This window comes from Canis lupus, chromosome 2 (genome assembly GCF_003254725.2).
Source record: "Canis lupus dingo isolate Sandy chromosome 2, ASM325472v2, whole genome shotgun sequence".
Taxonomy (NCBI): domain Eukaryota; kingdom Metazoa; phylum Chordata; class Mammalia; order Carnivora; family Canidae; genus Canis; species Canis lupus.
Window position 1 is genome coordinate 53019198 of NC_064244.1, and position 12479 is coordinate 53031676.

Sequence of the window (12479 nt, forward strand, 5' to 3'; positions counted from 1 at the left end):
ACTAAAAGGGGGAAAGGTAGTGGGAAAGTGGGAGCTGAGTAAAATAGGAGTGGGTTCTAACCGGCCTATGATGCCTCCCCAAAGGTAGGGCAACCTGAAACTTCTCCCATGCTGGCGCCCAGGCCTGTCCAGTGGGCCAGCGTAGAAAGTAGGCTCTGTAAGAATAGAGAATTTTGTCTGTTTGCATCATCACTGCATTCCCAGTGCCGAAAACAGGATCTAAGACATCACTGGTGCTCAGAAATACTTCGTAAATAAGTGAGTGAAGGAAGGAATAAACAAATTGAAATCCTCGCCTACGGGGCAGAAAAACAGTCACCCCAGCAAGACTCCACTCTGAACACCGTGCGGCTAACTGCCTCCTCTCTTCCCAGAGGAAAACATTCCAGATCAAAATGCCATACAAGGGATCCCTGGGTGGCGCAGCGGTTTAGCGCCTGCCTTTGGCCCAGGGCGCGATCCTGGAGATCCAGGATCGAGTCCCACGTCGGGCTACCGGTGCATGGAGCCGGCCTCTCCCTCTGCCTTTGTCTCTGCCTCTCTCTCTCTCTCTGTGACTATCATAAAAAAAAAAAAAAAAAAAAATGCCATACAGTACACTGAGCCCTCCCTGTGTGCAGATCCCCGGCCCCTGCAGGCACCTGCCTGGTAGCTGGAGAGCATCTTAATGCTCAGCCTTGTTCCTCTCGTACCGACTATAGTTGAGAAGAACTTTCACCACCAGCCCTTTCAAAATAGCTGTTTTGATGTAGTTGTTTAGAAACATCTCATCCTTTTCTCAAGACTCAGGAAAAAAAAAAAATCTCTTCTAAATACCCTGCTGTTTAAATAATTGTTCACCAGGACTTTCAAAAATAATTAAGTCTTAGTCTTGCATTTTTTAGTGAGATGTTTCTTTTAATCTTCCACTATTATAACCACACAAAGATGCCAGGTAAATTTGATCATGTTTGAAGGGATTTCTGTTGTTTTTAGGATTAAAGTACCATATATTTCCTTTTTTTTTTAAAGATTTTATTTACTTGAGAGAAAGAGAGACAGCATGAGCAGGGGGAGGCGCAGAGGGAGAAGCAGGAGCCCCACTGAGCAAGGAGCCTGACGTGGGGCTCGATCCCAGGACCCCGGGATCATGACCTGAGCCGAAAGCAGATGCCTAACCAGCTGAGCCACCAGGCACCTCAGTACCATATATTTTCAATATTTGAAAGCAAAGACCCTTAAAGATTTGAAAAGATAACATCATAAAAGAAGGTACATGGATGGAAAGATGCTCAGTGTCATTAGCTGTCAGGGAATTGTACATTTAAACTACAGTGAGATTCTGGTGCATACCACTGTCAACTCTAAGTGCTGCTGCGGATGTGGGTACACAGAACTGGCAGAGGTGTAAGACGGTATGACTACTGTGGGAAAGTGTGACAGTTTCTTTGAAACAGGTGATCCAGCAATTGCAGTTCTGATATTTACCCAACAGAAATGGAAACATGTTCACACAAGGATGTATGCACAACTGGTCACAGCATTCCTCAAATTGGAAACAAACCCGAATGTCCATCAACAGAAAAACTGTATGATGAGTCCATACAATATAATATCTTCAGCAATAAATAATGAATGCCTAACGTATGTAACAATGTAAATGAATCTTAGAGTCATTATACAAACAGGAAGCACATGCCATGCAAAATCCTGGACAAACTAATATACCTAACAGACAACAGATCCTGGTTGCCTAGGGTGGGTGACAGGCTGACCTCAGGGAGCATGAGCAAACTCTCTGGGGGTGATAGAAGAGTCTTCTATCTTGACTGGATGAGATGGTTTGTCAAAACTCATCATCCTCACAATGGTGCATTTACTGTATGTAAATTATATCTCAATAATATGAAAAAAAAATTTAAACAAATAAGGGACCTTTATCTGGATTAGGGGACAAGAAGAGAAATGTGTTCATCAGTTATAAGAATATAACTCATAAATAGGAAAATTATTGGGATCCCTGGGTGGCTTAGCAGTTTAGCGCCCCCTTTGGCCCAGGGCATGATCCTGGAGTCTGAGGATCAAGTCCCACATCAGGCTCCCTGCGTGGAGCCTGCTTCTCCCTCTGCCTGTGTCTCTGCCTCTCTCTCTCTTTCTGTGACTCTCATGAATAAATAAAATCTTAAAAAAAAAAAAAAAAGAAAATTATTAAACTAGATGCTTTTTTTAAATATATTTTCCTTCTTTTTAAAAATTTTTAAATTTAGAGGCAGAGGGAGAAGCAGGCTCCATGCACCAAGAGCCCGATGTGGGATTCGATCCCAGGTCTCCAAGATCACACCCTGGGCCAAAGGCAGGCACTAAACCGCTGTGCCACCCAGGGATCCCCAAAACTAGATGCTTTAAATCAGCACCGGTTCTTTTCCAATGATGTAATAATAGCACGTGTTGCTTATTTTCTGTGTGCTAGGCACTATTTAAGTGTTTTATTTAGATCATCCTATTTAATCTTGACTTTGCAAGATAATACTGTTACTGTTCGGGGCAGCCCCTGTGGTGCAGCGGTTTAGTGCCGCCTGCAGCCTGGGGTGTGATCCTGAAGACCTGGGATCGAGTCCCACATCGGGCTTCCTGCATGGAGCCTGCTTCTTCCTCTGCCTGTGTCTCTGCCTCTCTCTCTCTCTGAATAAATAAATAAATAAATCTTAAAAAAAAAATACTGTTACTGTTCAAGTCTAGACAATTACACTTAAGCACAGAGAAGTTAAGTAATATAGCTAACAAGAGAGAGAACCAAATTCTGAATCTTGATCCCTAATGTCAGAGACTGTGACATTCTTAGCTGTCATTTGAGGAATGTGAGCTTAGTATCAGAATAAGCCACGTTCCTATTACTTATACAGAACTGAAAGTCATTTTTTCCCCCAAATTTTTTACAAAACCATCTTGGCTCCTTCACAAGTTCATTTCCAAAATAAGTAAGTCTATTTTTATTTGTCAAGATAGACAGGAAGTTATTTCCTGACTCAAAGGATAATCCCCTAAGAAGCTGTGCTTTACCTCTGGCAGATTCCTGCTCATCAGTGCACTCACACGCCAGTTAAGGAGGTGCAAGCAGGGCTAGGCAGCCGGCAGTGGAGAAAATGGAATTGGTCAACTCAAAGGGAAAAAGCAGCAAGAGGAAAGAGTAAGCAATCGCAGGATGAGCTAAGAACCTTTTGTGATGTGTCACATAAATTCAGGTATCTGGGTTCACGTGGCACACAGTGAACCTCCCATGACCCCAGTACTCTGCCGCTTTGAAAACTGTGACTTTGGGAACTGCTGGCTGTGTACTCTTACCACGTTTTACGTGCTAATATTCATATGTAATACAGACGGACTGACTTTTAGAACACATGCCTTCTAAGAAAGGGAAAACGTCTGAAATTACTGCTGTTCCATTCATTCCGTCCGTTTTAAACGTATTGAACGTTGACCACCAAGGGGGGCAGCAGGATGTGTGACAGAGAAGGTCTGAGTTCAAAATTTCATTCCACCACCCACTGCTCTGATCTTGGGCAGGTCCCTTAACTTCTTGGAGCATGTTTTCCAATCCCCAAAATGGCTTTAAACATTACTACTTTATAGGGTTATTCTGGGTGCCATCGATATATTTGAAGCTAATATTCAGTGAATTAGAGTATCAGTTTGTTAAAGGGGAGGCTTGGATAGGATGATGCTTTGGTGCTTCGGGGCTCCAAGATTCTAGACCAATACCGGCATTTCCCAGTGTGCCCCAGAACACTAGTTCTCACTGTTAGCTGTTGCCAGGAATGAGGGGGCCTGTCAGTTTTACTCTCCATGCTGGACGAGCTATCCACGACTTCCTCAAGTCACGCGGGCAGGTGGTCACCTGGGAAAGGCTAGAGGAGGAACGGCCTGCAACCAGCCGTCCGACTTCTGCGCCGCACAGCTCTCTGAGAAGTGACGGCCGAGTCCAAGGCCCAGTCTGGCTCCTCAGCCCGTCCACCCCGCAGGACTGACCGACGGCCTCACGCCTGCCTGTCAGGCTCCTCCTCCTCCCTGCCTGCTGGCCATGCTTGGCTGCCACTGTCAACACAACTGCATTCACGCTTCCAGCTGGATATCCTGCCAGCAACTCAAACACGGGCTTCAAAACAAACGCACTAAAAAACAAACAAAAAGAACAACGCACTGCCCACCCCCCCCCATCCCGAGTCCTCTGTCTCTGCAGGTGCCGGACCAGGCCAGAACGTTGGGATTGCCCTTGTCCTTGATCCCTTGAGCTGCCGTGCTCCAGGCCCACAGAATATCTCCAAACCAGATCCTTCTTTGGATATGAACTTTGCAGTCCCCACTGAGATTCTTGTCTCTCCTGGATCTAGCCTGCTGCCCCAGGCACGGGTCCAGTGGTGCCCCCTCTCTCACCCTAAGACACCCCGTGGCTCCCACGGCATAAAAGTGTCACCCTGAGACTCCAGTTCTGACTTCCCATTTCAGCTGTCACTGCTTCCTCTACAGGCCCTGTGCTGCCTTGAGGACGGCACCTGCACCCAGGCCTCGCCAGGGCAGCCCCGCTCACGCCTGCGCTGCTGCCCTTCACCCTGGGAATGCTGCGTCCTCAAGTCCCCCTCAGCTCGTGACAGCCACTCCCTACAGCAGCTCTCCTGACACCCCTGGGCCAGACGTGGCTTCTCCTACCCCTGCAGTGTCCCTTTTTATTTAATATTATTTTTAAGATTTAGAGAGAACGTGCAAGTGGGAGGAGGGGCAGAGGGAGAGAATGTTCGGGGAGACTCGGGGCTCAATCTCACGGTCCATGAGCTCATGATCTGAACAGAAACCAAGAGTCAGGCACTTGGCCACCCAGGCGCCCCATTTAAAAAAGTTTTTTTTTTTTTTTTTATTTAGGTCAACTCTACACCCAACATAGGTCTCAAACGCACGACCCCAGGATCAACAGTTGCGTGCTCTTCTGAGCGAGCCAGTCAGGCAACCCTGTACCTTTCCATTTTCTTAAAGATTGTATTTATTCCTGAGACACAGAGAGAGGCCGAGGCCCAGGCAGAGGGAGCAGGAGACGCCCGCGGGGTCCCGGGACCCGAGGCGGGACTCGATCCCGGGGCCCCCCGGTCACGCCCTGGGCGAGGCAGACGCCCAACCGCGGAGCCACCCGGCGTCCCTTCCCTGCACCTTTCTAACAGTCCTGCCTGGTATTTTTATTGCACTGGCCCCTCTGCAAGGAGTATCCTGGTCTCACCCGCCCAGAGACAGGCGTCGGGCGGAGCTGACAGGAAGCCGGCTCCTGCCCAGGGCGCTGGCGCTGGGAGCGTCCACACCCACCGGTGCTCACACGCCCGTTCCTGTCTGGCTCGGCAGGGGCGGCCCCTCGAACCCCCGCTGCCCGGCGAGGACCCGCCGCACCGCCCGGCCCGGCCTTTGTTTTTCGACTTTTTGAGAACCATGGCCTTAGCTGGCCGTGGAGCTGCAGAGACGGCGCCGGCGCGCCCGCGCTGACCGGAGGGCCCGCTGACCCAAGCCACGGGCACGGCCGCCACGGGCGTTAGCCGGGCTGCCCTGCGGCCCTCGGGGCGCGGCAAGGCGCTTCCCGCGCCGGGGCCCGAAGGCTCCGCACCAACAGGAGGCGGCGGCACGGCGGGAACAGCACCGCTCCCCCCCACTCCTGGCTTCCAACGTGAGAGGAACTCATGGCCCCTCACCTGGGGAAGGCGGCCCGAGCGCCAGGACTCCGCTCGGGCCCGTGCCCCCAGAGCGCCCGCCGCGGGGACCGGGTACCCCGCGCCCCCCGCTCGCCCCCAGCCCCCGGCGCGCCCCGCTCACCTGGCGCCCAGCCGCTCGCCCCGCGCCCCGCCCTCCTCCAGCCACGTGACCGCTCGCCCCGCCCATCCGGCCACGAAACCGCACCGACCGCCCCCGCGCCTCAAGTCACGTGACCGTGGGCAACCCACCCCCCCCTCAGCCGCTTGCCGCGCCCCCTCCAGCCACGTGACCGCGCGCCGCCCGGAGTGGAAGGAAGGGTGGGGCCGCCTGGGACGCCGCCGCCCGCCCAGCCCGGGGTTCGCCCCCCACGAGGGACCGAGTTAGGGACGGGCACGAGGCTTAGAGGGCGAGCGAGAGCCTGTGTGCCTCGACAAGGTAAAATGAGGCGGTTTAAACCAGAAGCGTCTATGGGGCCCGTAGGAGGAAGCCGCAGGCGAGCGGAAGTTTAGCGGCGCCCGTGGCCCGGGAGCGCGGGCTTGCTTCCCGCCGCGGGGCGTGAGGGGTGCGAGGGGGGCGGGGATGGGCCCTCGGGAGCGGCCCCCGGGAGCGGTGCCCACGGCCCTCAGGACGCGCGCCCTCGCGCCCCACCGGCCGCCGCAGCGGAGAGGATTTCCACGGTTATTTACGAATATCCAACGTTCACGCAGAAACTGACGGACGTGGCGGTGTCCGACCCTTGGCAGGACTTGAAATTTACTCGGCGTTGGAATAAACGAACAAGCCCCTTCTCCCCAGGAGCGGACTCCGTTTATCCCGCCTCGCGTCCGGACGCAGCCCGCGGGGCCCCGAGCGCGCGCCCAGCCCCTTCCGACTGGCGGAGCGCACGTGCGGGCGGGCGGGGGCCGTGGGGGCGACCCTTGCGAGCCGGAAGTGGCGTCGCTCACGTAGACCGGTCGCCTGGTCGCGGCAGCCGCCTTCCCGCTGAGGGGCCTCAGAACCGCACCCCCGGACGGACCCTGGCAGTGTTCTGTCAGACCTCCAGCGGGCGGAGCTTGGGACGCAGCCGCACGGAACGTTTACTTAAAAAATACCCGACTTCGTTTGCAAAACTGTGCGCGATGCTGCTGAGCCGTCGCATAACAAATGTGTGCTGAACGCCTTTAAGAACTCGTATCTGGGGACGCCCGGGGGGCTCAGTGGGTGAGCGCCTGCCCTCGGCCTGGGGCGTGACCCGTGATCCCGTGTGACGGGATCGAGTCCCCGCTTCGGGCTCCCTGCATGGAGCCTGCTTCTCCCTCTGCCTGGGTTTCTTCCCCTCTCTTTCTCCCCCTCTCTCATGGACAAATAAATAAGATCTTAAAAAAAAACAAACCTTGTATCTGTCCCTTTGAGTACTTCGAACCTAATATGTATTTTTTTATTTCCTAAAGATATTTATTTACTTGACAGAGAAGGGCAAGAGAGCAAGCGAGGAAGAACCACCCCAGGACCATGACCTGAGCCAAAGGTGCCCCTGATATCTGTTATTTAACAGCTTTATTTAGCTATTATCCACGTAGCATGCAATTCAAAGTATAGGACTCTGTGATTGTGCGCAGCCCTGGTGGCGCAGTGGTTTAGTGCCACCTGCAGCCCGGGGCGTGATCCTGGAGACCCGGGATCCAGTCCCGCATCGGGCTCCCTGCATGGAGCCTGTTTCTCCCTCTGCCTGTGTCTCTGCCTCTCTCTTTCTGTGTCTCTATGAATAAAAAATCTTTAAAAAAAAAAAAAAGGACTCTGTGATTATTAGTGGTTCACGGAGATGTGTAAGCATCAACACAACCAATTTTAGAATATTTCCATCACCCCAGAAAGAAACCCCTTATCCATTAGTAATCACTCGTCACTCTCCTTCAACTGGACCAAGCCCTGGAAGAACCACTACCCTCCTGTCTGCCTCTAAATAGCTGCCTGTTTTGGACATTTCCTTTTTTTTTCCCAAAGATTTTATTTATTAATAGAGACACAGCGAGAGAGAGAGGCAGAGACACAGGCAGAGGGAGAAGCAGGCTCCGTGCAGGGAGCCCGACGTGGGACTCGATTCCGGGTTTCCAGGACCGCCCTGGGCCAAAGGTGGCCCTGAGCCGCCCGGGCAGCCCTGTTTTGGACATTCCTTAAGTGGAGTCAAACAATTTAAAGTGTTTTGTGACTGGCTTCTTTCACCTAGCATTATGTTTTCAAGGTTTACCTATACTTCCTTTTTTTTTTTAAAGATTTAATTTATTCTTGAGAGACCGAGAAAGAGGCAGAGACACAGGCAGAAGGAGAAGCAGGCTCCATTCAGGGAGCCCGATGTGGGACTCGATCCTGGGCCTGGGGGATCACGACCTGAGCCACAGGCAGATACTCAACTGCTAACCCACCCAGGCGTCGCAATACTTCATTCTTTTTATGGCCAAATAATATTCCATTTTATGGATATACCACTTTTATTGGCCATTCATCAGTTGATGGACATTGGATTTTTTTTTTCCAGTTTATGGCTATTATGAATCACGCTGCTTACCAGGGACATGTGGGGCTCCACCCCAGGACCCTGAGATCATGACCTGAGCTGGAAGCAGTCACTTAACTGACTGAGCCACCCAGGTGCCCCTCTCCTTAGGTTTATTTTAAATTAGTCTTTTTATTTTTTATTTATTTTTAAATATTTTATTTATTTATTCAGAGACACAGAGAGAGAGAGGCAGAGACACAGACAGAGGGAGAAGCAGGCTCCATGTAGGGAGCCTGACGTGGGACTCCATCGTCTCCAGGATCACATCCCAGGCTACAGTTGGCACCAAACCGTTGTGCCACCGGGGCTGCCCTATATTAGTCTTTTTAATAAAAAAGTTAAGTAGGTTTGAATAAAACCAAGCAGTAAATTAGGTTATTTCTAAGACCTTCTTCAAATAACTGTAAGATGTTTAAAGAATTGTCAAGTTTCACCTAGGATTGAAATTAGTATATTTACAAAATTCCCAAAAGGTGTTGTATAGGTCCACATTAGACTCTCTATTAGATCATAATCTCCCTTCCGTTGAAGGAAAACTTATGATGAGTCAATTTCAGTGTTAAGATAATCAGCAATCGAAAAAAAAAAAAAAATAATCAGCAATCAGGATCCCTGGGTGGCTCAGCGGTTTGGCGCCTGCCTTTGGCCCAGGGCGCAGTCCTGGAGTCCCGGGATCGAGTCCCGCATCGGGCTCCCGGCATGGAGCCTGCTTCTCCCTCTGCCTGTGTCTCTGCCTCTCTCTCTCTCTGTGTGTCTATCATAAATAAATAAATTAAAAAAAAAAAAGATAATCAGCAATCATTTTATAATTCATTGAATCCCAGTAACGAATACTGTCTTTTCAAAACAGCTATTAGTTTCACTAAAAATAGTAACAAACACATATATGGTGCTAAGTATGTGCCAAACACCATTTAATCCTTACAAGAGTCCTATGAAGTAATTATCCTCATTTTTTGTGATATGACTCCAGGTAGTACTGGATAGCACCTTTGTAATATTATCCTAATCCGAGTTCTCTTTCTTCTCTACCTCCATACTCATTCTTTTTTTTTTTTTATTTAAAGATTTTATTTATTTATTCATGAGAGACACAGACAGAGGGAGAAGCAGGCTCCATGCAGGGAGCCCAACGTGGGACTCGATCTGGGGTCTCCAGGATCATACCCTGGGCTGCAGGTGATGCTAAACTGCTGCGCCACCGGGGCTACCCCTATACCCATTCTTCAAAGCCCTGCATCCTACATCATTTGTTCTTTTCTGATATTCATAGTCAGGAAGAGTTCTGTCTTTTGTCCTCTCCTGCTGTTAGAATCTCCAGTAAGGCACTTGCCACCATCTACCCGATTTGTTCAAAGTGTCCATTTGCTTGTATATATTCCTTGTATACTAGGTTACAATGGTCTGCAGGTCAAGAACTTACCCTGGGAGGCACTGCCCTTCAGTCATTTTTGGGGAATCTTGCACATATATAAGACAACCTATGGTTATTAAAATGAATCTGCTAAATGTTACGTTCCTATGAATTTTATCCAGAAATTGATTTGACAGATAGAATTGCTCATATGCAGAGTTCCATGTACATTAAGCAGCATAACTAAATGGGGTAGAGCCTGCTAAGGTAGAGTCCTGACTCTTGATACTTTCTAGCTGTGATCTTGGCTAAGTCACTGAAGTGACCTGGTTCCATCACATGTACTGGAAATAATAATACTTCAGATGTGTACTGAGAGAGTTCACTTTTTTTAAAGATTTTATTTGAAAGAGAGAGCATGGGGGAGAGGCAGAGGAAGAAGCAGACTCCCCCGTCCCCCCGCAATGATGTGGGATGTGGGGCTCAATCCCAGGATCCTGGCATCATGACCTGAGCAGAAGGCAGATGCTTAACCGACTGAACTACCCAGGTTCCCTGAGAGTTTACTTTTGAAATGTGAGTGTTGGACAGCCCAGGTGGCTCAGCAGTTTAGTGCCGCCTTTGGCCCAGGGCATGATACTGGAGACCCTGGGGTCAAGTCCCAGGTCGGGCTCCCTGCATGCAGCCTGCTTCTCCCTCTGCCTGTGTCTCTGCCTCTCTCTCTCTCTCTATCTCTCATGAATAAATAAATAAAATCTTTTAAAAAATGAAAAAAATGTGGAGTGCTTGTTATATGATAATATATATACATGCTATTCTCTTACCATTCTTGGCAACATTGTAATAGTAAAAAGCTGGAAACAACCTTAATGTCCATCATCAGTAGGGAACTGATTTAACCGATTATAGCCATCCTAAGTGGACTTCTGTGCAAATATTAAAGATATTAGGGATCCAGGGGCACCTAGCTGGCTCAATTGGAAGATCATGGGACTCTTAATCTCAGGGTTCAGTGTGACCCCCATATTGGGTGTAAAGATTGGTTAAATAAATAAAAAAAAAAAAAAAAAAGAAAAGGGATCCAAAGATGTAGGAATGACTGACTAATAGGTGTATGAAAACAGGCTCAAGGTGTATGGTGGTTAAGTAACTTAAACCTCTGACTTTTAATTTTGCCTCAGTTCATGTTCTCAGGGTCGAACTGACTTAGGATTCTCTCTCTCTGCTTCTGCCCCTTCACCCTCCCAGCCCGCCCCCAAATGAACCAAAATGAAGACCACTGAAGACAGAAATGAAATATGACTATTTTGTCCATAGGATGGCTACTAGACAGTAGCAAGTGTTGGCAAGGATGTGAAAAAAATGAAATCCCTATTGCATAGATGGTGGGAGTTAAATAATGCAACCACTTTGCAGAAACAGTTTGGTATTTCTTCAAAACGTTCAACTCAGTTGCAATATGACGCAGCAATTCCACTGTATACCCAAGAGAATTGAAAACCTACATACACAAAAGAACCTGTACACATATATTCGTAACATAATTCATAATACCCAGAATGGATACAACCCAATTGTGCAGCTGATGGAATGCGTAAACAAAATGTGGTACATACAGTGGAATATTATTTTTTAAGACTTATTTATTAAAAAAAAAAAAAAAAAAGACTTATTTATTCATGAGAGGCAGAGAGCAAAGTAGGCCCCCCGCAGGGAGCCCAATGCAGGACCTGATCCCCGATCCCAGGATCACGCCCTGACCCAAAGGCTCAACCGCTGAACCACCCAGGAGTCCCAAGTGGAATATAATTTGATCATAAAAAGGAATGAAGTGCTGTTCCAGCCTACAACATGGATGACCTTGAAAACATCATGCTAAGTTAGAGAAGCCAGACACATATTGTATGATTCCTTTTATATGAAATTCCCAGATATGCAAATCCATATAAACAAAGTAAATTCATGATTCCAAGGGGCTAGGAGAAGGGAAAAATGGGAAGTAATTGCTACTAGGACGGGACTACTTTTGGGTGTGGTAATAAAACTGTCATATGGAGTTAGGTAGTGACAGTTGATATGTAATGGCTGTACAATCTTTTTCTTTTTTTTTTTTTTTTGTTAAACATTTATTTATTCATGAGAGACAGAGAGACAGGCAGAGACACAGGCAGAGGGAGAAGCAGGCTCCCTGCAGGGAGCCCAATGCAAAACTCGATCCTGGGACTCTGGGATCACGCCCTGAGCTGAAGGCAGACGCCCAACCACTGAGACAACTAGACGTCCCATGGCTGTACAGTCTTATGAGCAGAATAGAAGCCAGTCAACTGTGCACTGTTAGATGGTGAATTCTATCTTAATTTAAAAGAACAGGGAGGTCCGTATGTTCTGGGATGATATACTCTAAAATACATTAAATGAGAAAAAATACATAACAGTGCACACAGTGTACTACCACATGCTTAAAGAAACTAATGTACACACAGTTCGCAGGCATAAAATCTCTGACATGGGAAAACCAGTAACATTACTCCGAAAGGGAGGGGATCTGGGTGGCCGAAGAATAGGGGTGGCCTGGAAGGGAAATGAACCTTCCCAGGATACCCTTTTGTATCTTTCGATTTTTTTTATTTTTATTTTATTTATTTTTATTATTTTTTCTTTCGATTTTTTTAGAAGATTTTATTTATTATTCATGAGACGGAGAGGCAGAGGCAGAGGAGGAAGCAGCAGGCTCCCTGAGGAGCAGGGAGCCCGATGCAGGACTCAATCCCAGAATCCTGGGATCACAACCTGAGCCACTCAGGTGCCCCACCTTTTTATTTATTTATTTATTTGTTTGTTTGTTTTAAAGATTTATTTATTTATTTATTTATTTATTCATGATAG

At 48.4% G+C, this 12479-nt stretch overlaps 1 protein-coding gene across 2 annotated transcripts in view; it reads left to right on the top strand.

The window, feature by feature from the left end:
* The window catches only part of CDK7 (cyclin dependent kinase 7), a 63653-nt gene extending 60279 nt beyond the window's left edge, over positions 1–3374 (top strand). For both annotated transcript variants that reach the window (XR_007406955.1, XM_049103659.1), the window contains one exon: positions 3049–3374. Coding sequence is in view for 1 of the 2 variants with exons in the window: in XM_049103659.1 (XP_048959616.1) it covers positions 3049–3083 (35 nt within the window). In the remaining variant the exon portion in view is untranslated. The remainder of the gene's footprint in view (positions 1–3048) is intronic.
* The last annotated feature ends 9105 nt before the right edge of the window (positions 3375–12479 follow it).